Genomic DNA, 24,243 nt, shown 5'->3' with positions numbered 1-24,243 from the left:
ACTCTAGTTCTAACAACGCCACTGCCCAAGACAAGGGAGTTGTTGAAGGGAATTGAATTCATGAGATGCAAACTCTTAATCACTTTGCGTGGAACCTTCTGTCAAAACTAGCAGTTGTGGGTAAAACAAATAATAAATAAATAAATAAATGAATGCGGACAACATCACATACATTGTGCTGAACCCAAAGTAAGTTGCTAAAGCACTTGTGTTATGGAATTCAGACACAACGAAGGTACCACAAACACCCAGACCCGAGACAATGTAGAAATGTGAATTTTACATTGACTCGACCGGGGATCGAACCCGGGACCTCAGAGCTAGCGACACCTTGAAACTGGTGCGTACGCCACTCGACCACGGAGGTCGTCGGGTAAAACAAATGTTCTTGACCTAGGGCAACTTGCCACATTAAATGGTTAGCAAGATATGACTATTTACTAGTCCTCATACTAACTTTTATCGCATAAATTAATTTAAAAGACATACTTCGCATCTCTACCGCTGGAGGAAATGCTGTCTTAATTAGACCATAAATAGTTCTTCAAGACGTCAGAATTTTGACAAATGTCACAGTTCATGATCGCCATACTGACCCTCCGAGTGAGCTAACCTCTGCACCACGTGAGCGCCGCGGATAATGTATATTTATTATCACCGCGCGTTACGTACAGTGATTGTGAAATTTGGCATCGGTTTTTGGCTTATACACTTTGAACGGCGCCTCCACAGTCTCCTTCGTGCTATCTCACTACGCTACACAAAATTATCCGTCTCTTAACGTAAATAATATGCAATACCCCGCCGGTATCACCTAACGCCATTTTTTCGCGCGCTTTTCCTCCGCTGTCAAAGTGACGGCAACCAGCTCCTCGCTCAACGATGAAGTGTAATCTCTGTGACCTTTCTAGGGCTTTGCCCTTTGAAAATTAAAAGTGATGCGATGTTTTAAAAGCGTTATTTGCAGTGAGAACAAGTTTTTTTAAGAAGACCGTTTGAAATGTAAACTGTTTGTGCGTTGACACTTGTGTCGTCCTCTGTGCAAGAAAAGTTAAAAAACAATCGGAACAGAAACTGGACTTGAATAACAGACTCTTCGCTTTCGTATAAAAGTATCGTGTAAACTAGATTTAATATAAACTTTAAGTGGTGTTATAGCGGCTGTATTGTTTTTAAAATTCTTAGTTTTTGATTCATCCTGCCCCTTCTTTTTGGAAAGCTCCCGAAGGTTCTCAAACTGTTGCATCAGACCCGACCATTCCGTTCACATTACCATACTGTCCTGGCCCCGGTAGTTCCTAGTGTATCCCGTGTCCCCCAGATATTCCCGAGGGATATCTTGTTCCTACCCTAAAGTACATTTATGCTTACTTACTACGAGGCCATAGTGATTCTAGCATGCTTAACTACGGGGCTCATCGCTCTTGGCCATGAGGTAACTACAATTATACTTATCTCAATTTATTTCTGAAGTAACTTTCGTGAGGCGGGCTTTATTAACGGAATCGCGTCCACCACAATTTGACACGGTGCTGACTAAGCTTAATGAGTACGCTATAGCAAACCGTTTTAGCATTTAAGTACGACAGACAGACAGACTTAGAACGATGTCTCTTTTCTACACGTTCAATAATGTTATATCAAAAGATAGTGCTAGCACTTGTATTCTACCCCCGGAACTAGTCGAGCGATCCTTAAGTAAACCATTGTAACATTTAAGTAGAGATAGTTCAAGTCATTTCTGCGCGCGGCGCTGTGTGCGCGTGCGGTTGACAGCCACTGTTTATTACGGTAGCTTTAATTTGTGTACCAGTGCACAACGTCACTGTGTATTAACAAAGGCGTACCCACACATGACGCAGCGCTCAAAAATTGACGAAATTGAATTGGCTCACGAAAGACAATTGACGACAAGAAAACCTTACAAAGAGACCTCACGAAAGTTACTTAGATAATCGATGCTGCCTGTTAGTCGATCGTTATTATATGATGGATGTGAACAAGGTGTGGATGTCGTCGATGCTTCGAGCCGCGGCCGCGCAGTGTAGCGCCGCAGCCAAGCCGCGCGCACCCCCGGCCCTCGCAGCCGCGCCTGCCCATCGTGGGGGGCCGGACCTATGGCGTCAATACTTATCAGGTTGTCTTCACTTACACGTCCCTTGATTGTGGTTGCCCATACTTATTGTGGTTGCCCATACTTATTGTGGTTGCCCATACTTATTGTGGTTGCCCATACTTATTGTGGTTGCCCATACTTATTGTGGTTGCCCATACTTATTGTGGTTGCCTGTACTATTATCTATGTTCAGATTTCTTAATTTGGCAATACTTGAAGTTGCCCAAATTCTTTACGTTTCTTTATAGTTTTGTGGTTGTCTATACTTATAGGGTTACCCATACTTTTAATGTGAAAAGCCACAAGCGCAAGTCTTCTAATTTTGCTATTCCTGTGAAACAGGATCTACAATCATAACCAATCGCCACTTAGATTGATTGCCCTTGCTTATGAGGTTGCCCTAACTTATAATATACTTGATTGGTACCCGTAAAAAATCGAAGTATAGGTTGCCTAGAAATAAATTAGAACCTTCTTGATCAACTTTCAAGTTTAAATATCTCGAAAGCAAAGTAAGTAAACAAACTTAAATTCAGTTTTAATTTATTGTTTTCACTATTATTTTAGTTGGTAAAGTATTTTTTTTTTCATTTATTTAAATCTTTTGCTTTTGAAGTAATTAATTGTATTATTACTTTAGTAATAGTATTTAGTAAAAGTTGTTTTTTTTTTATACAAATTACTGGATACCTAACAAATTTTAAATAGTCCTAAGACTATATCTATAGCTGAAATCTAGATCTAAGACTGTTTAAATACAGTATATTTCAATTACTCGCAATACGTTTTTATTCAAACCACTAAAAAATATCAGTAACATAATAAGGGTCATAACACACTATGTTAGAACGCGGCCCACCGCCGCGGCAAGTCGCTAGCGGTCGCTTGCCGCGCCGCGTCGTGGTCGCCGGTCGCGAACACAGCCGTTACGCGGTCGAGCTCGCCGCGGTGACGCTCGCGCGAATGGTACGCCCCGTTTGACGCACGTGCGGTTTTTTTTTGACATGCTTTTTCGGAAGTTTTGTATATAACTAACATGTTTTTGCGCCTTGTTTTTATTCGTTTATTTTGTCAGTTGCGTGGGAACACAGGGATGAAATATAGCCTATGTTGTACGTAGGTTTTCATTGTGAAAATAATTTGTAAGTCGCTTACGTTCCCGTTAACAAAATATTCTGTAGGATTTTAAGTAGAAAACGAAAATTATTTTTGAAACAAACATCCAGACTCACTTATTTATCGGTTTAATTCGAATAAGACGCACGACGTATCGTCTTTAGACGCATGTGCGGTATCTTGACGCCCGTCAGACTTTTCGATATGTTTGCCGCTTATAAATGGTCGATTTAAACACCAGACATATTAGCCTATTTACACTTGAGGCCACGCAACTCTCCGATACCCTCTGCCTGTAGTCTGTAGTATGATTGCCGGCACGGATCTTGAGCGCTGACCTTCATCTGCGCAGAAGTGATTGTTTGGGTCCCTTTTGCGGTATGAAGAGAGGCGCGGGGCGAATAAAGTGCAGTGATTGTCCCGCAGCGCATCGCGTCATAGCCGTCACTCGTGATTGGTTGAAATTCGTTCTTAGCTGCAGTTGCATGCATCACGAGACGACGAGTACGGACAGTTGATTGGCGTTGTATTTTACGATGCGCAATGCGATCCCCACTCTTCCGCCGAGCGCTCAAGATCCGTGCCGGTTACTTATATCTCTATGAGTGTACATTGCGGTAGTAGGCTGGACTACTAAACGCGGAGAGGAGCGGAGTGTTTCTCTAAGTCAGTCTAAGTGTAATACTTGGTCTACTTTCTAGGCTAGGCTAGGATGATGATGTGTTTTTAAATAACTGTTCGGTCGTTTTTGTGAAATAATTGGTTTTTAAAGGTAAGTTTAAAATTAGTTGTCAAAGTAATATTATTGTGTGAGAGAGACAGCTATGCGCAGTGTATCGCTATCTCGCTCTGACTGCCTTCTTACTTTAACAGCTCATAGTACGAGTTGAATGTGTGTGTGTATTTAGATTTGCGTTTTTTTGTCGTGTAGTTTGTATTGTTTTGCGATTTTTTTGGTTTTCATTGCATGTTTATTTATTTAATCACTTACTTTTGATGCATGGTTGATGCCCTACGTTCCACTCCCGTTGTTTCCGTTTTTCAGATTTTAAGTTGCGTTTTTTTGTCGTGTTTATAGTGGAACGCATGTGCATTTTGTGTGATTACGACGTACGATTTTTTGTCGCAATTTTTTCGTATTGGTTTAATGAGAGGTTGTTTTACTACAAATGAGTTTTCAGTTGAGATTTTTGTACCATATTTGTCGCTCGTATTGTGTAGCAGGTAATTTATTTATGTTAATCATTAGTGCATTATTATCGCATCTCAGATCTCGACTTAAAACGCATTTGTAGCATATTCAATTTAATTGAGATTCATTGTCTCGACAAAAAAATCGCTGCGACTAAAAGTCGCATTCACTTCCTCAATTCTGTCAAAAGTACAAATAAAAAAAAAATTGTGACAAAAAAATCGCACGCGTCAGAAAGTCGCAAGTCTAAATTTAACAATAGTCTTGTGTACAGGAGTTGGCCGGCGGTAAGAGCGGGCCGAGCGGCCTGCGCAGGAGCAGCGAGCGGTCCGACTCGCTCGCCGAGTCGCGCTCCGACAAGCAGCCCAGCCATACTTGCGGTGAGTACCACTTAGATCTGAGTAGCCGTTGAAACAGTTGTGTTGGAGCCGAATGACCCTAAGAAGCAATTTTCAAATCATATACTTCTTACTTGGAAGACGTTTTACTCACGCGTATTTATCGGGATCGCCCGACTAGTTTCGGACCCAACCTTAGTCCTTAATCATTGGCTAAAAAATGTAAGGAAAATAAAAAAAACACTTTAGTAAGGGCTAAAAAGGAAAAACATCACTTGCTAGTTAAATAAAAATAAGATAAATAAAGCGTACTGGTAAGTGACGTCACGAGATTTTAAATCTCAGCATCACCTTATTTTTCTTGTTTACGAGATAAAAGAAAAAGACTTACCCAATATTTCTTGCATATCTGACGGTCTAAACAGATTATCTTTGTCAAAAAGTCGGTTTACTACAATCAGCCACCCATCATTTTCCAGGCCTGAACGGGCTCCGCAACATCGGCAACACCTGCTTCATGAACAGCGTGCTGCAGTGCCTGTCCAACACCAAACCTCTACTAGAGTATCTGCAGGACGACAAATACACAGACGACATTAATACAAGCCTGTCTTGTATGAAGGGCGCGCTTATCAAAGGTAGATAAACACGTAGGACAAGTTTATGCGACTAGCTTTTCGGTCGGTTTTATCGCTTTTCCAAGAGAACTCTTCAAAAGTCCGGGATAAAAACTATCCTATGTTCTTTCTCAAGGTCAACTCTATCTCTGTACCAAATTTCATTTAAATCAGTTCAGTGGCTTAGACGTGAAAGCGTAACAGACAGACAGACAGACAGACGGAGTTACTTTCGCATTTATAATATTAGTATGGATGATATAGTGTCTTCGTGCATGTGACTTGAATGTTTGTGAAACTACCTGCGATATGAGGATTATATTATAATGTTGCAGCTTTCGGCAGCCTCATAAAGGAGCTATGGCGCAGTGGTGAGCGCGACGCGGTCGTCAACACCACCAGCTTCAAGTCCCAGGTGCAGAGGTTCGCGCCCCGGTTCATGGGCTACAGCCAGCAGGATGCACAGGTATACACACACCATTGCCTTTAACACGAGATAAATGTTATAATAATGATAATATGATGATATTAAATCATTTTTAACAGCTCGTAGCTAAGCCATAACCGCATAAGTGAATCGATCACAAGTTAAGCTACGTTTGACGCGGTCGGCCCGTAGATGAGTGACCATCTTTGTCATAACGAATTCCTCCGTATTTCGGAAGGCACGTTAAATTGTGGCTCCTAGCTGTTATTTAAACATCTTTGACAGTCGTTACAGGTAGTCAGAAGCTTGAAAAGTCTGACAACCAGTCTAACTAAGGGGTATCGTGATGCCCAGGTAACTGTCAGATAAGCAGCTCCTTGTAAAACACTGGTACTTAGCTGAATCCGGTTAGACTGAAGGTCGACCCCAACATAGTTGGGAAAAAGCTAGGCCGATGATGATGATAAATTCTTATTATTTTTGTTACATTTCAGGAGTTCCTGCGCTACCTGCTGGAGGGTCTCCACGAGGACGTGAACCGCGTGACCGTCAAGCCCAAGCCCATCATTACGGAGATCGACGACAGCCTCAGGTGAATGTCGACTCTATTGTCTAGGGAATAAAGGTTTATAAAGATGGATGTTGTGAAAGTGCCTGTCTGGTTGGTCAGGATTTTGTTGGAGTATTTTTAATAATAAATCTCTAATTAATTTATTGTTTTTGACGTGTGAAGTTTCACAAACATACAAATCACATGCACAAAGACACCCAGACTTAGGACAAGCATTCGTGGATCATATAAACGCTTGCCTTTGAATCCGCGCTCAGTGGGTTTGATGTGGTGACCTTAACTCCTCTACTATCCACTACTGGAGTCGCAAGTTCTAGTCTTATCTGAGACATGTATAGGTGTCGCAGAGAGCAAGATCGGAACGTCAAGTTGACAATCGATATCGACTTGGGTGTATTCGATTCGTGTGTTGGCAACCCTAAGGTTTGACAGGCGACGAGTGACATTTAAAAACGTCACAAACTTTTTTGAACAGACGTCGAGCCGGGCGGGTTTTTCCGAGTTTATTTGTTCACCGTACCTCTGTATGTCCTCCCGCAGCGACTCGGCCAAGGCGGCGGAGGCCTGGTCCCGCTACCTGCGCATGGAGGACTCGCGCGTGGGCGACATCTTCGTGGGGCAGCTGAAGTCCACGCTGCGCTGCACGCACTGCAACCACGACAGCGTCACCTTCGACCCCTTCTGGGACCTCAGGTAACACGCCCAGCGCTGGGCTTACCACCTCTCATACATTGAGAACGACTCAACTTAGTTGGATTAACAAATTTATCATTTAGACAAGAATTACATATTTATAACTATGCTTGCTGTATCCAGTAGTTTAAAACAGGCCCACCAATACCACTTGAACTAATATTATAGGGTATTTGATAAAACAATGTTGCCCCAAATTTTCAAAAAAATATTGCCTGAACAGATTGATATAAGATATAGGGGCGATTTTTCAATCGTCAGATAACTTTTTTTCGACAAATATGTTTCACGTTTTGACAGTTTTTGCATAGAAAATATTTATTTATTTTTATTTCCCACTCTCATCTATCTTTACAGGATCTTAGTCTAATGCGGTCAAACGGCCATATTTATTCATCAGATAAAAGTTATCTGACGATTGAAAAATCGGGCCTTAGTCAAACACCCTATTTCCGTCTGGTTCTGACCAAAAATTTCTAATTTAGCGAAGAATTGAATATTTATATCTATCCTTGCTGTATCCAGTAGTTTAAAAAACCTACCAAAAACATTTTAAGGAATGTTGCAATTATAAGCGAGAGACGACGATATAAGATTGATGTGTACGTGTGATGTAATTTGATTTTATATAAGGTTAATTATCTACGAATGTTCTTAGACATATTTCACAAAAATCCATCGATCTATTTAGAAGTTGAGGAAGAGGTGAAAGTTTATCTTTTATTGGTGTAACCCAAAAATCTTAATACGAGTTCTTCATCATAATGTCCTGAAATATCTTAATTAAGACATGTTTCTACTTGTCCGCCAGCCTGCCGATCCCGTCCCGCACGGGCAACCTGAAGCTGCAGCAGTGTCTGCAGCACTTCACGCGCGAGGAGGAGATGGACGGAGACGAGAAACCCGTGAGTCTTGCCCACTTTAACCCACTGCTGGGCATAAACCTCGCTTAAGTCTTCCCACGAACCTCTATCCGCGGCCACCCGGACCCCGATTCTGCTATTTACAATGGCAGCAGATGAATGAATGGCAATTGAATCAAATATTAGAAACTTATGCTTTTCTGTTAAGCATTTTGCCAAAATACTAATTGAAATTCATTGTAGTGACGTAAATTGAGTGTTCCGGCTCGTATTGTATTAATAATTATAATCATTGTGTTGAAAAAATGTATGAATAATACTAATAGTGCAAATTTAATCCAATTTTGAATAATTCATTGGCCTTTGATAATAATAGAATCCAGGTCCAGAAGCATTTTGTCTCCACTTCTTAAGACGACCACAGTGACGTCATTGTGTGAAGATCCTTTTCTTCACACAACGCCATCTAGTCTCAAACTAAGCAAAGTTTCTATTATGAGCACTAGACAACTGATAAACATACTTAGATATTTCTAAATACATACATATTTAAGACCAATTTTAAATTAATACCATCAGCAACTTTTGCGCAGCTGTCATTTTATGTTTTGTGGTAGGTTTTTTTCTCCAAATATGTATTTTTTCCGTTAATCATGTTAATTAATGGTGGCCAAGACAAGGCAAAAGAAGCGTCGGTCTTCCGAAAGCAAGATGGGTCGATGACATTATAAAGGTCTCGGGTCGAGTCTGGATGAGGCTGGCACAGAACCGTAGACATTGGCACGAGAAAGGGGAGGCCTGTGCCCAGCAGTGGGAGGACAAAGGCTGTGGATGATGATGATGATGATGATGATGTTAATTACTTAGTATTTAGTTATACACTTTCTGAACAAAAAATATCTTTTTTTGTACAGAAAGTCAGAGATAATAACTCTGAGATATACAATTTAACATAAAGCTACGATGTTTCGCAGAAGGCATGTCTAAAACTTTTAAGTATTCATGTGTATTGTTAGTGATAGTGTTTACCAAATCCAAAACGAAATAAAAATAAAAAATAACTCTGAGAACCGATTCTATTATTAGTCCTTTTTTGTACTTATATGGGTCATAAGAATGTGAATAAATGCTTTTTCTTTCCTTCGTTTGCTGTTTCCTTATGTTGAAGCTTGTCGTTTATATGTGGATACTTACACATTGTATGTCCCCCGCAGACGTGCTCGAAGTGCGGCGTGCGGCGGAAGTGCCTGAAGTGGTTCACGGTGCAGAAGTTCCCGCAGGTGCTCGTGTTACATCTCAAACGGTACGACACTCTAATACACGGTCATTTTTTAGTCGACTTACAAAAGCAGCCCAGTTCATGTATACGACGTAAAATACCCCTAAGCGCGATTTTTTTTTATCATCAACTAAGATAAAGAAGTTTGAATGCAGTTGACACCACTGCTATCCAACTGCAAACTAACCGTGCGGTCCAATTGCCTTGGACCGCACACCGGCTGTATGCCGACTGCAATTGGACACAATACGAGTGACTCTATGCGCGGGGGGCGGCGCGTTAAAGTAGTGCGCGCCGGTGCAGGCTGCAGCTCCAGGGCAGTCCGAGAGCAGCTCACGCGGGGCCGTGTGGGGGCCCACACGCGGGGCACAGCGACTGTGTGTTGGCTTGGAATGCCAACAGCTCCCAGTGAATGGTGACGATGTGGTTGTCCTGCTGTTGCAGCTTCTCCCCGACGGAGCGGTTCCGCGGCAAGCTGTCGGTGGTGGTGGAGTTCCCGCTGTCGGGGCTGGACCTGTCGGCCTTCGCGGCCACGCGCGCCGCGCACGCCGTCTACAACCTGTACGCCGTCAGCAACCACTCGGGTGAGACACATACTGTCCAAACTATATCCCCGAATATGCTAAACGTAATAATTAGTCACCTCTCTACACCCTTAGCCTATCTCATTGTTGTTGCTTCTCGTTGCCTATCGTGACGGCATGATGGGAGGCTCATTTTTAAACCGGCGAGAAACCACCGATTGCCAATTTGTTTGCATTTTATATTTACAACGGCAGCTGCCATAGTATATAAAAGGAACGATAACAATTAACATTATAATACGAATAGCCCAAATTAGTTTAATCTCCACAAACCATGTTTGCTCTTTAATAAGCAAAAGTGGATGGCCCTTGGTAGATGTCCCATCACATTAATATTAAAGTTCTCAACAAGGCCTCTACACGTTGGACCTGTGTCCCCACGCACCCGAAAAACCGGGTCTCTTCCCACTATCTCACGAGAAAATATCTCGTGTCAGAAAAGAGTATTTATATGTTAGTAATCATGTAATTTATTAATTAAAACCGTGTAATTGTTCCACAGGCACGACGTACTCGGGTCACTACACGGCGTACTGCAAGCATCCCTACACCGGCGACTGGCACGAGTATAACGACTCCAGGTATGTAGCGGACAGACGGACGGATGGACGGACGGGCAGACGGGCAGTGGGGTAGACACGTATAGTAACGCCAACCAGACGAGATAAAAAACGTTAACAACCGTACCGTTACTGAGTTACATTGTAATAGCGAGAGATTATTATCCCTGTCCTTATCACACGCACGCGCATTTATGGCGTGAGTTGGTCGATGACAGTTGTCGTTATGTGTTTCGTGGTACAAGAAAGCAGTCAGTACGGCAGTTGTCAACAATTGGTCCGCCATGTTGTGAACAAGTTCATTCCTTCATTTTTGAAAAAATTCGAAGTTTATAATAGTTTATTCAAAATAAAAATGTTTTGAACCCATGAAAATCTGTTGACATTCTTTATCTCTAGTAGTAGAAAACGTTCTTACATCTATAAACTAATCTATCCTGTAACAATAATATTATTTTTCTACAATTTCCAGAGTGACACCGATCAACAGTCGCAACGTGGTGTCGTCCGAGGCTTACGTCCTATTCTACGAGCTGGCGAGACACACGTAGCACACACACACACACACACACACACACACACACACACATGCAGCGGCCAGTGACGTCATAGTACAATAAGTTAGTTGGGGACTTGACTCGATGATATCAAATGAAAACGGTTAATCTGAATATAAGTTAAAACTTTAAGTTTTAACATACAAAGTCTGAGGCTCTGAAGCAGAAATGATCATCATGAAGTGACGTAAGCAACCGCGGCGTGTGAGCGAGACAACACTAGTGCGGCATTGTGAACATCTATACTAATATTATAAAATTGAAGAGGTTTTTTGTTTGAACGCATTAATCTCAGAAACTGGTTCAAAAAAATGAAAAAAAATGGAAACCAATTTATTCAGAGAACTCCAAGAAATCGCGGAAAGACAGAAATTTGAAACTTGGGAATCGTAAATATCTAGGAGAAAAGTGGATGAAGCAACAAGCAATTCCATTAGGAGCAGGAGTTAATATTCATGAATCTGATCTTGTATTTCTGCGGATATGGTTATAAGTGAATAGTCGGAATCTGTGACGTAGTTGTCCCACCAATTGCTTACGTCACTTCTATCATATTAACGTTGTTCCCCGCCGGGAATCGAAGCCACGTCCTCTGCTTGACCAGTCAACCTCGCTATATACAAGTACTGCGCCAACAGCTTGGTGAAATGTGTTAGCATTTCAGTTGTCGACCGCTTGGTTCAGGGTTCGAATACAGCCGAATGTTTAACGGGGTTTCTCTGCTAAATTACTATCTTTAGCAGGCGTTTGGGTGTGGAATTACTTTCGGCAACTGAAATATAAATAACTAGGCTGTATGTATGACTACAAATCTTTCTGCACTTTAAAAAAAGATAAACTGTCTTAGTTTAGGTCTTGTGTGTTATTGACGACCTCCGTGGTCGAGTGGCGTACGCACCGGTTTCAAGGTGTCGCTAGCTCTGAGGTCCCGGGTTCGATCCCCGGTCGGGTCAATGTAAAAAATCACATTTCTACATTGTCCCGGGTCTTGGTGTTTGTGGTACCTTCGTTGTATCTGAATTCCATAACACAAGTGCTTTAGCAACATACTTTGGGTTCAGAACAATGTATGTGATGTTGTCCGTATTTGTCTAAAAACTCAGTTTAAAAGTAAACCAATATGCTTATACCATGACATAAGTGTATTTTTTTATTATACAGTCTTATACGATGCCACTGTTGGATAAACGACCTCTATTAAAACTATATTTTTATAGTAACTATCGTGAGACTGATTCATTATTAAATAATGCAACGGTTTACTCACGCGTATTTATCGAGAGTGCCCGACTAGTTTCGGACGCAACCGGAGTCCTTGGTCATGAGCAATTGGTGTGGGGAAAGCCCATACTACATCCCACTGGTGGGCAAAACCTTCATTTACCTTCCAAACGCAATAATAATGTATTTAAATGCTAAACATTGTAGTCAAGTCCCTTAAAACTATTGTACAATGACGTCACTGTTTGTTTGCCAAACAAAATTGCAAGTAACCGAGGTAAGAAGATTGAGAAATTGTACAAGTTATATTAAATAAGGTGGAGTAAGGTACGTTGGCACTTTATAGTGATAAATGACCATTTATTACAGACAGACATACGTCGGTAAGTACCGAGAAATATGTATATTTAGTATTAGATAAAGGTTTTAGCTTGAAATCGCAACGTCGCAACACGCTAATAATACTGGTAGATTTTATCAAAATTGGTCTAGCCGTTTAGGCGTGGCGAAGTAACAAACATACAAACATAAAATTCGCCCTTAAACTACTGTGATGAGAAACAATTAATCTGAGAATATTTAAATAATAGTTGTTATCACTATAAATTGCAAACCTGTCAATAAAAAAATAAATATATTTATTTTTACACAGAACAGAATTAAATTAATATAAATTGTTGAGTGTTGTCTTCTTACTTCTAATTGAGATTATATTAACGCCATCTAGTTTGCGTTTGATAAACTATTGACGTAACAAGTTACATGTCTCCTCGCTAACGCTGACGGATCCCTCAGATGTATTGAACTGACAAGTCAGAGTCACGTCAGTTGTCGAAGAGGAATGTCATTCGTATACATTTGGAGTTTTGCGATGCAACATCATTTAGGCTGATAAGCTGATTCTAAATGCCATTTAATTTCAGTATTCAGAACTCTATTGAATAAAATACTTTCACAAATATTATATTTGAATAAATACTAGATGGCATTAAAATAATACGAATCCACTACATCTGGAAATTTAAAACTAAGGCTTTTATACATGAGAAAACTTTTAGAGTGTACTCATAAAGGTTAGTATCACATGCATAGGGTGTCTAATATTCAGTTGCTGGACTGCACGGATAGCCGAGTGGCCGACGCGACGTGTCGCAGGTTCCATCCCAGCGTAGGACAAGCATTTGTGAGATCCACGAATGCTTGTCCTGAGTCTGGGTGTCTTTGTGCATGTGACTTGAATGTTTGTGAAACTCAAGCGAGTTAAGGATTAAATTTCTTGTCGTGGGAGTCGTTTTAAAAAATAATTGTATGAAAAGCCTTATTTTAAAGTATCTCAGTTAATTGTGGATTAATTAAATCTGTTGTTACAATCCAATGCAATACATGTTGTTTAATATTTTGTATTAGGTAGCTAAAGTATGTTTTAGTATATAAATATATCTAAATAAAATTATATTAATTTATTTATTTCGTTGACATCGGATCGTAGGTTTTGTCATTCTATTTGGGATTAAACTGATAAAAATACTTTTAGAGTAACACCTATTGGTCTTGGGTGGGTATTGAACCTAAGACCTCTAGTTAAGCGGTCCAGATTAACATACAGGCTGTATGTTAGTTCAGAGGTCTATCTTTATGACGTATTTCGTCAAAATAGGTTCAGCAGTTTATACAAAATTACAAATACTATCATTATTAAGTATATTATCAATTGTATTAATAAAAATACGATCCGATGGGAAAATGTTGCCATTATCACAGTCCTACCACTTTATTCATTATTTAATTATTATTATTATACTAAAAAATAATAATATTATTGTAATATTGATACTGTAATCGATTTTTTTTCTTATTTTTTTTATAGATAGACGCTTTTTCAATTTGTGTGGTTGTAAGTTAAATATTATGCATTTTATGATATAACAGTTAAAACATCTTGGTTAACGGCTTAACTCTGTTGTCTGTTTCAATAAATTGTTAATTTTAACTGTGGTTTAGATTTTATTCCTCAAAATTTGTGGTAAGTTTTCTTTTTATATAATCATGGTATGTTCTTATTTCTATGTTACACTTATTATGAATGTTGTGATCACCTATCCAGAAATTGGTCTTGTTAAGGTACCTTAACCTTGTTATTTTTTTTTGATAAACAGACAACAAGGTTTATCTCGTCCAACAATCATGTATTCGACATATGAATGGCATTTTGTTTTTATTTTATATAATATTAGCGGCACGACCTGCCGCGGCGGCGTCTGCATGGCAAATGATCTGTCGCGCGGCTCGCGAACGTATTTACGTTACTATACAATTAGTAATTAATAATTACCGTTTGTGAATTATGGTACAAAAAAAGAAGTAAAATCAATTTATTAAGGAAGGTGTTTCGTATGGCGCGGGTTGCACGGTTCTACTGACTTTCGCCAAAAACGAAAACATTGACAAAAATTCTCAAAAAAAAATGAAGATTTGTCAAAATTATGGTTTTTTTCTTGGACGAAAGTCAGTAAAATCGCAAGAAATGGCAGTTAGTATAGTGTGTTCAAATATTTAAAATGGAAAAATATATTGAATTGTTAAAAGCTTGTCTCGATGTGCGGCACCGCTCATTATATATCTAGTTATATAAAAATAAATAAACGTATTTTATATTTGTATTCAGCGAGGCGCGGCGACGGATTTATATAATATAGGGCCCGCGGTATGTATATAAAAATAAAGATATATTATATACATGTATTAATATAAAGAAAGTTCTCAAAGATGTGTGTTCGTCATCGTTTCATTGTGGACTTTGTATATAAAAACTGAACAAATGTATTTAAAATGAATCCTATAACTGTCCCACTATTGGGCAAATGTCTTCTACCATACGATGATTGAGCATTGATAAAGCCAACTCTCTACTGGCGATTTCAGAATCCAAGTATTCCCTCAATTTTTCTTCATTATCAGGTTTCTCAAGAATTAAGAAAAAATATAACCACAAGGCGAGGTAATTCAAGTAAAGCCATTGCGATTTGAGCCATCATTCCTATTTACCAGATCCCTCGCTCTCATCTAGAGACATCTAATCATAATATAATATATCATTGTCCACAATCACACGCTGACAAATACCGATCCCCAAAAAACGTGCATGCAATAACATGCACAAGGAAATTGTATAAAGAAATTAGTAATAGTCTGTTGATATTAACTAGTCATTGTTCTGTTACAAGAGTGCCCACCGTTGGGCAAAGAGAATCTATTTACAAAGTATTAATAGTTTTAATGCAGTTTGAATGTTTGTTTGTAATGTTTGCTTTAGAAACGCGCTTCCGTCCCGCCGCGGCCCCCTTGTGATCACCGTCCCGCGCCCGACTACATAGCGTTTATCTATTTTTAATTATAAAAAAAAAAAAACGTTTCTAACATAGATATAATTGCTAATAGTAATATGCTTAACAAGTTGCGCTTACATCCGCCGGAACGAAGTGTTAGTCAATGGTTAGTGTAAAGATATAGCTAAATACCCCGGTGAGGGTCGGCGAGCGGTGTAGGCGCGACCCGAGCGAATTGTTTTTTTTTTTGTATAATTTTATCAATTGTTATATTGTTTTTAACGTTGCGTTTCGCAGGGAATCTTAATTTTAACCAAAGATTGCTAAATCGTAGAGTGTTTCTGTATTAATATGATAAATAAAAATAATTTATTGTAATAATTATTTATAAATTGTAAAATGGTCGGCGCTCGTCGACAATTTATGTAAAAATACGTAACAAATTACTATTATATAAATATATATTTAAATGAGTAAATTATTATTTAAAAGTGTTTTATTGTGCATCCTGCCCTGATATTTTAGGATCATGCCTAACTAGAAATATTCTGACGTTACTATCTACTTTTATCGGATATGATTATCAACTTCGATGTGATCTCAAGCCAAATCAATCGTTACGGCTATTTTGAACATAAGGCGAATTAAATGGACAGACAAAAAATATTGCTAGCCTGCTACAGAACGTACTAAGCACGTATTTCTATAATAAGTGTTAATATCCACGTAATAAAAGTATATTTAACTAAATATTTATACTAAATGTACCAAAATAGATTAAAACGTGAATCTCTCATTATCACTGGTCTTATAGATTTGTAGCCGAATATGTTTTCCGTTTGTATGGCAAATATTAACACTACACGTAAGTTATTTTCTATAACAATGAAATATATATATATAGGATTTAGCGATATGAGAAGAAAAACATAAGAAAGAAAAATCCAAAATTAAAGTCGCGCTACAGCGCCATCTAGTAAAAAGTACAGTAACTACTACACCAACTGACTGTGGAAAGGGTCAGTACAGTAAAACTATAACAGATGGCGCTTTTCTCAGCATTTACTCAATCGATACAGATTCACAATGGAGATAGCATCAATGAATGAACGTCGCTATGTTATAGAAAGCCAGTTATCTCGCGGCGACTACATAATGGAATAGATTATATATCTACTACAAATACATTTAGATGGCGTAACGCAAGACCTTGAATTTTGTAATGCGCTCTCTAGGTAAAAGCGATAGTTTTCCACCGATTTCTACAACAAAAAACCAATTGTCATTGATTAGATTCAAGCTCAGCTATTATTGTTTGAAGGGAAAAACTCTCTCAACGAGAGAAGCAATGAATCAGTGTTCATTACAATACAGCTTCACTTGAATGAGCATTCATGATTTTCAATGAATTCATTGTGCGTCGGCGAGAAAGTTCCAAGCGACTCAGTTGTTACGTACTGCGATGAAAATTATCTTTATTAATAAAAGTTGCACTTAACGATAAGAAAAATCGATATTTTCTACTGACGTACTCCCCACACCGTCTTTTAGTTTGAAATTGCCGCGTGTGACGTCAGCCGGGCTGAATGACGTCACTGAAACTGCCGCCTGACGGAGATCACTAGTGCTATCCTCCTCTACCGTTAGACACATGAATCAGATCGAAAGAGATAGTACGAGTCGCGTAAAGGTTGTGAATCGAGTTCTTATTTTCATGAGCCAGTGTTGTTCAATTGAAACCATACGTATTGATAAGAGAAACGGTGATAAGAGCGTCTGTCAACACCTGTTTGACATACGCAGTACGATTAAAATGATCACGAATTCAAGTTATTAAGTTGTAAATGTGAATAGAGCGTCAAAATGTGAATTTAATATAAATAAAATAGTGTTTGTTAATGAAACATTGAGGGGCGCACATGAACATCCCAAAGCTAATGACGTGAGTGACAGTGGCGCCACTGCGGCAGTCGGCGCGAACTAGCGCCAGTAGACGAATTTCGCTCGGTGGTGATGTGAGGTCGAGCAATTTATTTCAAGTTTCACACGAAAATGGCCAGCAATATGAAGCCAATGCACAAAAGCAAACACTTCCCGATAGACCAGCTCGTCTGTGTCGGCAATTACGAGCTGGAGAAAACAATTGGCACAGGAAATTTCGCTGTTGTAAAACTCGCTACACACGTTATAACTAAGAGTAAGGTGCGTACCCTATTGTCGTAATGTCGCGTATCACTGTGCTTTTAGTGTTTTATTCCTGTTTTTCACGTTTGTAAAGTGTATCCAGAGGTGTCAGTGTGATCTCGTTAGTGTAGTGCGCGATTTTCGTGTTGTGATGAGTGGTTTTTTTCCATTCGTCCGAAGCCTTTCGTCGGCACAGCGGTCAGGTTTGCCAAACATTACAATATAACCCGTTTTAATCTACAACTAGCTGATGAACGAGGGGCGAGAACGTGTTTGTTAAAAAAAATAACATTAAACAAACCAGTTTGATTGTACATTGTTTACTATAAACCGGCTAACAAATACGACACTCTTCCAATCAGTCGGTTAATACTTCGAAATATTGTAGTGGAAAAAGTTCGTATGGCATTATGGGATTTTTGATTAGTTGCCTTTGCTTGTTTAAACATTTTAATACGTTTATTCTACAATATGGCGGGAATGGATGATACATTTTTCAACTTTTCAGCGACCTTTCGCATTGTTTTTTATGTCAATTATGATCAATTGATGTCTTCATTCAATGCCCACTTGATCAATTATAGTGTCTTGTTACTGCTACTATTTCGTTTAAATGCGTACTATGAGCCACACAGTGGTTTTTGCCCACTAATACATTTATTGAAGTTACATCCTTCAAAACATTTTTCGTAACTAAACTTGAGACATGCCAGAAAAACTCTTTATCACAATCAAAATAACATAATTATCTTGAGATACGATCTGTTAGTGTGATAGTCACATTATGTCGTATTAAATAACAACTGAAATAAATAGATAATTATTTGAAATTGATAAATAGTTTGACAGCTCTTAACTTTTAAAACAATAAAAACATCTTTGAAAATTGACACAGTGACATATTCATTAATCTAATTGGACTTTTTATGTTTTTAATTACTCTATTATTGATGACATGTTAGTTTTGTTTCTTATTGGAATCCTTTTAGGAAAAACCTATTTCTTAATTGATTTTGCTATGTTGAATTCTGTTGGTTGTAATTTAACTGAATTTATAAAAGGGTTTCTTTGTTATTATTTAGTTAAAAAACAGGTAAAAAAGACTTGTGTGGAACTGCAATCTATCAATTAAAACTAATACTGTGTATTAAATAACTTATTCTTACAACTATTTCCCTATAAAGAAAAATGAAGGATCCGGTTTTAGCCGGAAACAACTAGTTTTACTTTTATATTCCTCTGCTATACCCAAGTCTGAAGTCTGGACTGACCTTCTGACTCAACCAATAAAAGATTTGTCCTTTAATTTTGGTTTGATAACCAGTATAGCCCAGTAACATGTGTTGTGTTGTCAGATAGACAGTCGCTCTGTGACATACGGGGTTAAGCTTTCTGAGAGACAGGGCGCTAACTAAACATTTAGTATGGAAAATACATATTTTTAAAGAGCCTAACTATGGGAACTACATGTGTGTTTATTAAATTATTTGTTAAGACATTTAAGTTTTTAGGTTCATGGTACTGGGTGACAAAAAGTGAAAAGTCTTAACTACTTTAGGAAGCATAAGATCGTAAAAACAAGAGGTTATTTACCAGATTATTAAAACATTTGTTTATCCTAATCTGTTGTAACATTTCTGTTTTAACTAATCACATTATTCAATTGATTATGAAACAATATTATAATGTTTTTTATTATATTTATAAATGCACATCCTGTCTTGATTGACATCACATAATTAAAGCAATACCTCTGTATATTATCTTTTAAATATATTTGTGAATGGCATGATAGCAAAATATATATATAAGACTTTGGTAGAGAATGGCTTGGATATTATGTCCGACTTGAAACATTTTTTGTCACATATTTGAATGTCAATTTAAATAATGATCAATAGATTAAAAAAATCTAAAAAGCCATGTTTCCATTTGTCACCAATTTTATCATAATCCTCTGTAAATTGCATTGTCATCGGGTTTTAAACTACCCTGAAAATTTCAGCCTGCTAGCTTATCGGGAAGTGCCTCAAAATTGAGTTGTAAAAATCCAACCGGAACAACAAACAAGCAAGAAAAGTGAGTGTATAAAAGACATGAGAAAAAGTATGAATTCTTCAATTTAATAAGCTTAGATTTGTTGTGCTGGCACAAATAAATACCCATAGACAAATTATTGTAATCAATGTTATTTGAACATGTCACGAGATTAGAACTTATGAAGTCAACTGGAGCACTTATTAAGTGGTGAAGGGTAGCCAATACGGGGAGCTGTCTGTGTAACTTCAATAAGTGCTACTTCACAGCCAATTTTGGATACATGGATTTTGATTTTAAAGAACTTCGAATGAAAACACAGTCCAATGCAAAGATGCGGTTTAGGCAATGAAGGAAGATCACCAAGCCAAACCCACTGTGTGACTTGTCGTTTGCATGATCCCCACGCAGGACAAGCATTTGTGTGATCCACAAATGTTTGTCCTGCATCTGGGTATAAATGAAACAAACAATACAAGAATATTTTTTTTTAAAGGAGAATGATTTTGTAAAAGAACAGTTAAAAAAAATTATTTGTCCTGTGTCTGGGTATAAATGAAACAAACAAAACAAGAATTATTGTGTTTTAAAAGAAGAAAGACTTCCTGAAAAGAAAATCGTATGTTTATTTTAAACAACTCCCGCACTAACAAATTAAATCCTTGTATTGTAGGGGGTTTCACAAACATTCAAATCACTTACACAATAATATAAATATTTTTACAATCACTCACAGCATTGTTAGGGTGACTAGTTATAACTAGTCACATGAACTCAGACTTCGAAACTCGTTATCGTTATCAAAAACTGCTATCTGTATTATAATTGCCCCATGCTGGGCAAAGACAGTCCCACCTGTTTTACAAATACCTCAAGAGATATGAAACAGCATAAAAATTAATCTATACTTGAATAAACAGTCAAGTGCGAGTCGGATTCGTGACAAAGAAGGTTCCGTAGAAATAGGCTAACGAAAAATTAATTTTCGAAAAATAAAGTATATATAATATACTAATATTATAAATGCGAAAGTAAGTAGTCCGTCTGTCTGTCCGTCTGCCTGTCTGTCTGTTACGCTTTCACGTCTCAACCACTGAACTGATTTTAATGAAATTTGGTACAGAGGTAGAGTTGACCTTGAGAAAGAACATAGGATAGTTTTTATCTCGGACTTTTGAAGGGTTCTCTTGGAAACGCGATATAACCGACATCGAAGCGGGCGAAGCCGCGAGCGAAAAGCTAGTCTAATATATATCTTGTCGATTCTTTAGTGTCTGAACATAGAACAATAATAGTTATGACAATTGGGTTAAAAGAAACGTGCCTTAATAAAGATAAACTGTTTTAAAGTTACTAAATGGAGTTTGTGACGTAACGACTGAGCAATTTATACGTATACGTGACGTCATGTGTAAGTTTCATTCACTGTAATTTGATCAATTTATTTTTGTCTGACGTATCCAATATTATTTATTAAACTACATCATGGTATACGGAGAAATGAAAATCATGTGGTGAGGAAGGTGTTGAGTATGGATGTGGATGGATATAGGGGAAGAGGACGACCAAGGAAACGATGGATGGATTGTGTGACAGACGATATGGCTGTAAAGAGTGTTTCTTGTGAGATGACGGCCGATAGGAAGGTATGGAAGAAGAAGACATGTTGCGTTGATCCCAAATAAAATTGGGATAAGGGCAGAGGAATGATGTTGACTGGACTTTGAAAAGAAATGGTTGTCATCCCTACTACTTTATTAAGAGCGAGAAAGCGCTATGCACAGTATATTCTCTGTCCCTCTTCCACAATAGATATGATGATACATATTTTTCAGTGTCCGTCTTGTAGTTTAACGCATAATAATGGTACGTATTTTTTCTTTTGTCCCGCAAATATAAATTGATCAAATTATGGTGGATAGAACTTATGCGTGACGTCACAATTGTGTATAAATTTTTACGATATTGTTACGTCACAAGCCCCCGAAACTTTCAGGCAGTTAGTTATCTGTCAATTTTCTTTGTTCATAAAAAGGAAAAAATACATGTCGAATACTTTTTAATTATCTAACTCAGGAACTAAATAGATTTTTTACTTTTTATACCAGGTCTTCTACCCTATTGGTCTAAACCAAACATACGTATTCGAATTTTATTCAATTAGTGTATTCGCAAACACGTACAATTAAAAACAAGTATTAATAAACTTATCTATAGGGCAATATTAATTAATACCCTAATAAGTTGTATCTCCGAGGACGATCGTTACATTGCGTGGGTATTTCCCAGTTTTAATAACATGCCTGAAACTTTTAACTGTACCGTTATTTGGTCAATTTTTATTTGATTTCCTTTGGTTACCTTTCATCAGAATCTTATATAGGTCACCATGCAAAACCCAATGGATGCAATATATCGCGAGTTCAATCCCGTCGTACAAGCATTTGTGTGACCCACGAATGCTTGTCCTGAGTCTGGGTGTCTTTGTGCATGTGACTTGAATGTTTGTGAAACACCCCGCGATACAAGGATTAAATAAAAGTCGGTATGAAAAAAGAAATAAAAGATAGATAAAAAACGGTTTCGTCTTGTTTTTATGAAGTAACAGGCATTTTCCGCTCGGGAGAAAAAAATGCTAAACGACTTGAGGTCAAGGCCTTATAAAGTACTTTCAACGTTGTTTATTATCAATATTATCATTTCTCAGTGGAAAATAAGGCTTGTTTTAAAACTTGTGGAGTCTATAGCCTGAAAAGATGGATGGGAAAGCATCAAATGACTGCTCCCGCTTTGGGTTGAGCGGAAGGGACTGTCAGACTCCTACTGACCAAGACCCACCCATGTTCCTTCCTTTGCCCTTCGTGTACCGGGGCCACGGTAACCCTTTCAGACAATCCTGCTGTCTTTCTTTCGTATGGTTGATGAACACCTGGGGTCAAGGTTTTTATACAGCCCTCTTAAAACAATCTCAAGTGTCCTGGTGTCCTCATGACGTTTTCCGTACCCAAAGAAAGTGAAAAGACAACAATCATATACTTACGCATTCATAATTATAATGTTTTTTATATTAAAACAATAGATTCTAATAGAAAATGCACGTTTTATAACATCTTCAAATTAATTATTATATTCATAAATTATCCTGTTACCATAATAAGTAAACACGTGCAAACAGATACGAAGCGACGCCATTTTTGTCAAAGGTCATTCAGGGAGTAACAATTTATACTGGATTTACCGTGACCACTTCCTGCGACTGTATTTTTCAGGTTAATAAATATTCTAGGTCACAAACTACATGGTCTTATGGAAAATAATGTCCAAAATCGGCTGACTAGATCTTGATATATTTCTTATTTAAAAATCGACTCCCACATTAATTAATTTAATCCATATGTCGTTAGGGATTTTACAAACATTTAAGTCACATTCACAAATACCCCCAGACTCAGGACAAGCGTGGATAACGCAAATGCTTGTCTTAAGCTGGGATCGACTCGCGACACGTCGCGCTCAGTGGGTTTGGCGTCAACCACTTGGCTATCCCTGCAGATCATTCATTTCAGCCTACTAAGTTCTGGCTGGACGTAGTCCTTCCGCATCGAAATTCTGAAATTATCCCCTACAAATTCACACAAAACATACTTTATATCTTCATGAAATTAGTATCAGACTCGGAGTGCTGTCTGTTCCGTGCTTCGGAAGGAACGTTAATTTATAGGTTACCACTGTTAATTACACCTCTTTGACAGTCGTCACGGGTAGGCAGAATCTAGAAACTCAGGCAACCAGTCTTACTAAGGAGTATCGTGTTGCCCAGGTAACTGGGTTGAGGAGGTCAGATAGGCAGTCGCTTTTTGTAAAACACTGGTACTCAGCTGCATTTGGTTAGACTGGAAGCCGACTCCAACATAGTTGGGAAAAGGCTAGGATGATTATTTATACGGAGCGCTGTCTGTATAATATGATTCTTTGACTTCTAAAAAATGCTACTTTGTATCCTAATTTGTTAGGCATTTGATCGGATTTTCGAACATCAGAAAATATATCTATAGATAGCCGAATCGCCCACCTTTCACTACTTCCTAAAACTCAAGCTGTGAAGAAGGAACGGCAAAATTCCACAGCACAAAACGCAGACCTTTCAACCTTTGGGATTGTCATGCAAATAGCTTATACGGAACAATTTATTATAATACATATATAATACAGATTTTATCCTGTAATGCATCGAGTACATGAAGTTGCGCTATCATCTCGGATTTCCCGTTCTCAATATATGTAGATTTATACTAAAAAGCTATTTAAATCCTTACTATTATATATTATAAATGTGAAAGTAACTCTGTCTGTCTGTCTGTTTGTCCGTCTGTCTGTCTGTCTGTTTGTCCGTCTGTCTGTCTGTCTGTCTGTCTGTCTGTTACGCTTTCACGCCTATACCACTGAACTGATTTTAATGAAATTTGGTACAGAGATAGAGTTGACCTTCAAAAAGAACATAGGATAGTTTTTATCCCGGACTTTTGAAGAGTTCTCTTGGAAACGCGATATAACCGACCTGA

General features: G+C 38.2%; 2 protein-coding genes and 1 pseudogene across 5 annotated transcripts in view; all 3 read left to right on the top strand.

Annotated features, from left to right (window-relative positions):
* The window catches only part of LOC113498863 (ubiquitin carboxyl-terminal hydrolase 2-like), a 30,697-nt gene extending 19,471 nt beyond the window's left edge, over positions 1-11,226 (top strand). For both annotated transcript variants that reach the window (XM_026879013.1, XM_026879014.1), the window contains exons 4-13: positions 4,699-4,804; positions 5,242-5,400; positions 5,715-5,845; positions 6,301-6,398; positions 6,918-7,070; positions 7,882-7,975; positions 9,148-9,236; positions 9,657-9,796; positions 10,299-10,377; positions 10,829-11,226. In XM_026879013.1, the coding sequence (XP_026734814.1) occupies positions 4,699-4,804; positions 5,242-5,400; positions 5,715-5,845; positions 6,301-6,398; positions 6,918-7,070; positions 7,882-7,975; positions 9,148-9,236; positions 9,657-9,796; positions 10,299-10,377; positions 10,829-10,907 (1,128 nt within the window). In that variant the 3' untranslated portion in view covers positions 10,908-11,226. The remainder of the gene's footprint in view (positions 1-4,698; positions 4,805-5,241; positions 5,401-5,714; positions 5,846-6,300; positions 6,399-6,917; positions 7,071-7,881; positions 7,976-9,147; positions 9,237-9,656; positions 9,797-10,298; positions 10,378-10,828) is intronic.
* Positions 1-24,243, top strand: part of LOC113498864 — a 256,390-nt pseudogene that overhangs the window by 165,836 nt on the left and 66,311 nt on the right.
* Positions 17,201-24,243, top strand: part of LOC113498862 (serine/threonine-protein kinase SIK3-like) — a 34,929-nt gene continuing 27,886 nt past the window's right edge. For all 3 annotated transcript variants that reach the window (XM_026879011.1, XM_026879012.1, XM_026879010.1), the window contains exon 1: positions 17,201-17,662. In XM_026879011.1, the coding sequence (XP_026734812.1) occupies positions 17,513-17,662 (150 nt within the window). In that variant the 5' untranslated portion in view covers positions 17,201-17,512. The remainder of the gene's footprint in view (positions 17,663-24,243) is intronic.

The sequence above is a fragment of the Trichoplusia ni genome, chromosome 11, assembly GCF_003590095.1.
Source record: "Trichoplusia ni isolate ovarian cell line Hi5 chromosome 11, tn1, whole genome shotgun sequence".
Classification (NCBI taxonomy): Eukaryota; Metazoa; Arthropoda; class Insecta; order Lepidoptera; family Noctuidae; genus Trichoplusia; species Trichoplusia ni.
This window is presented reverse-complemented; position numbering and strand designations above follow the sequence as displayed.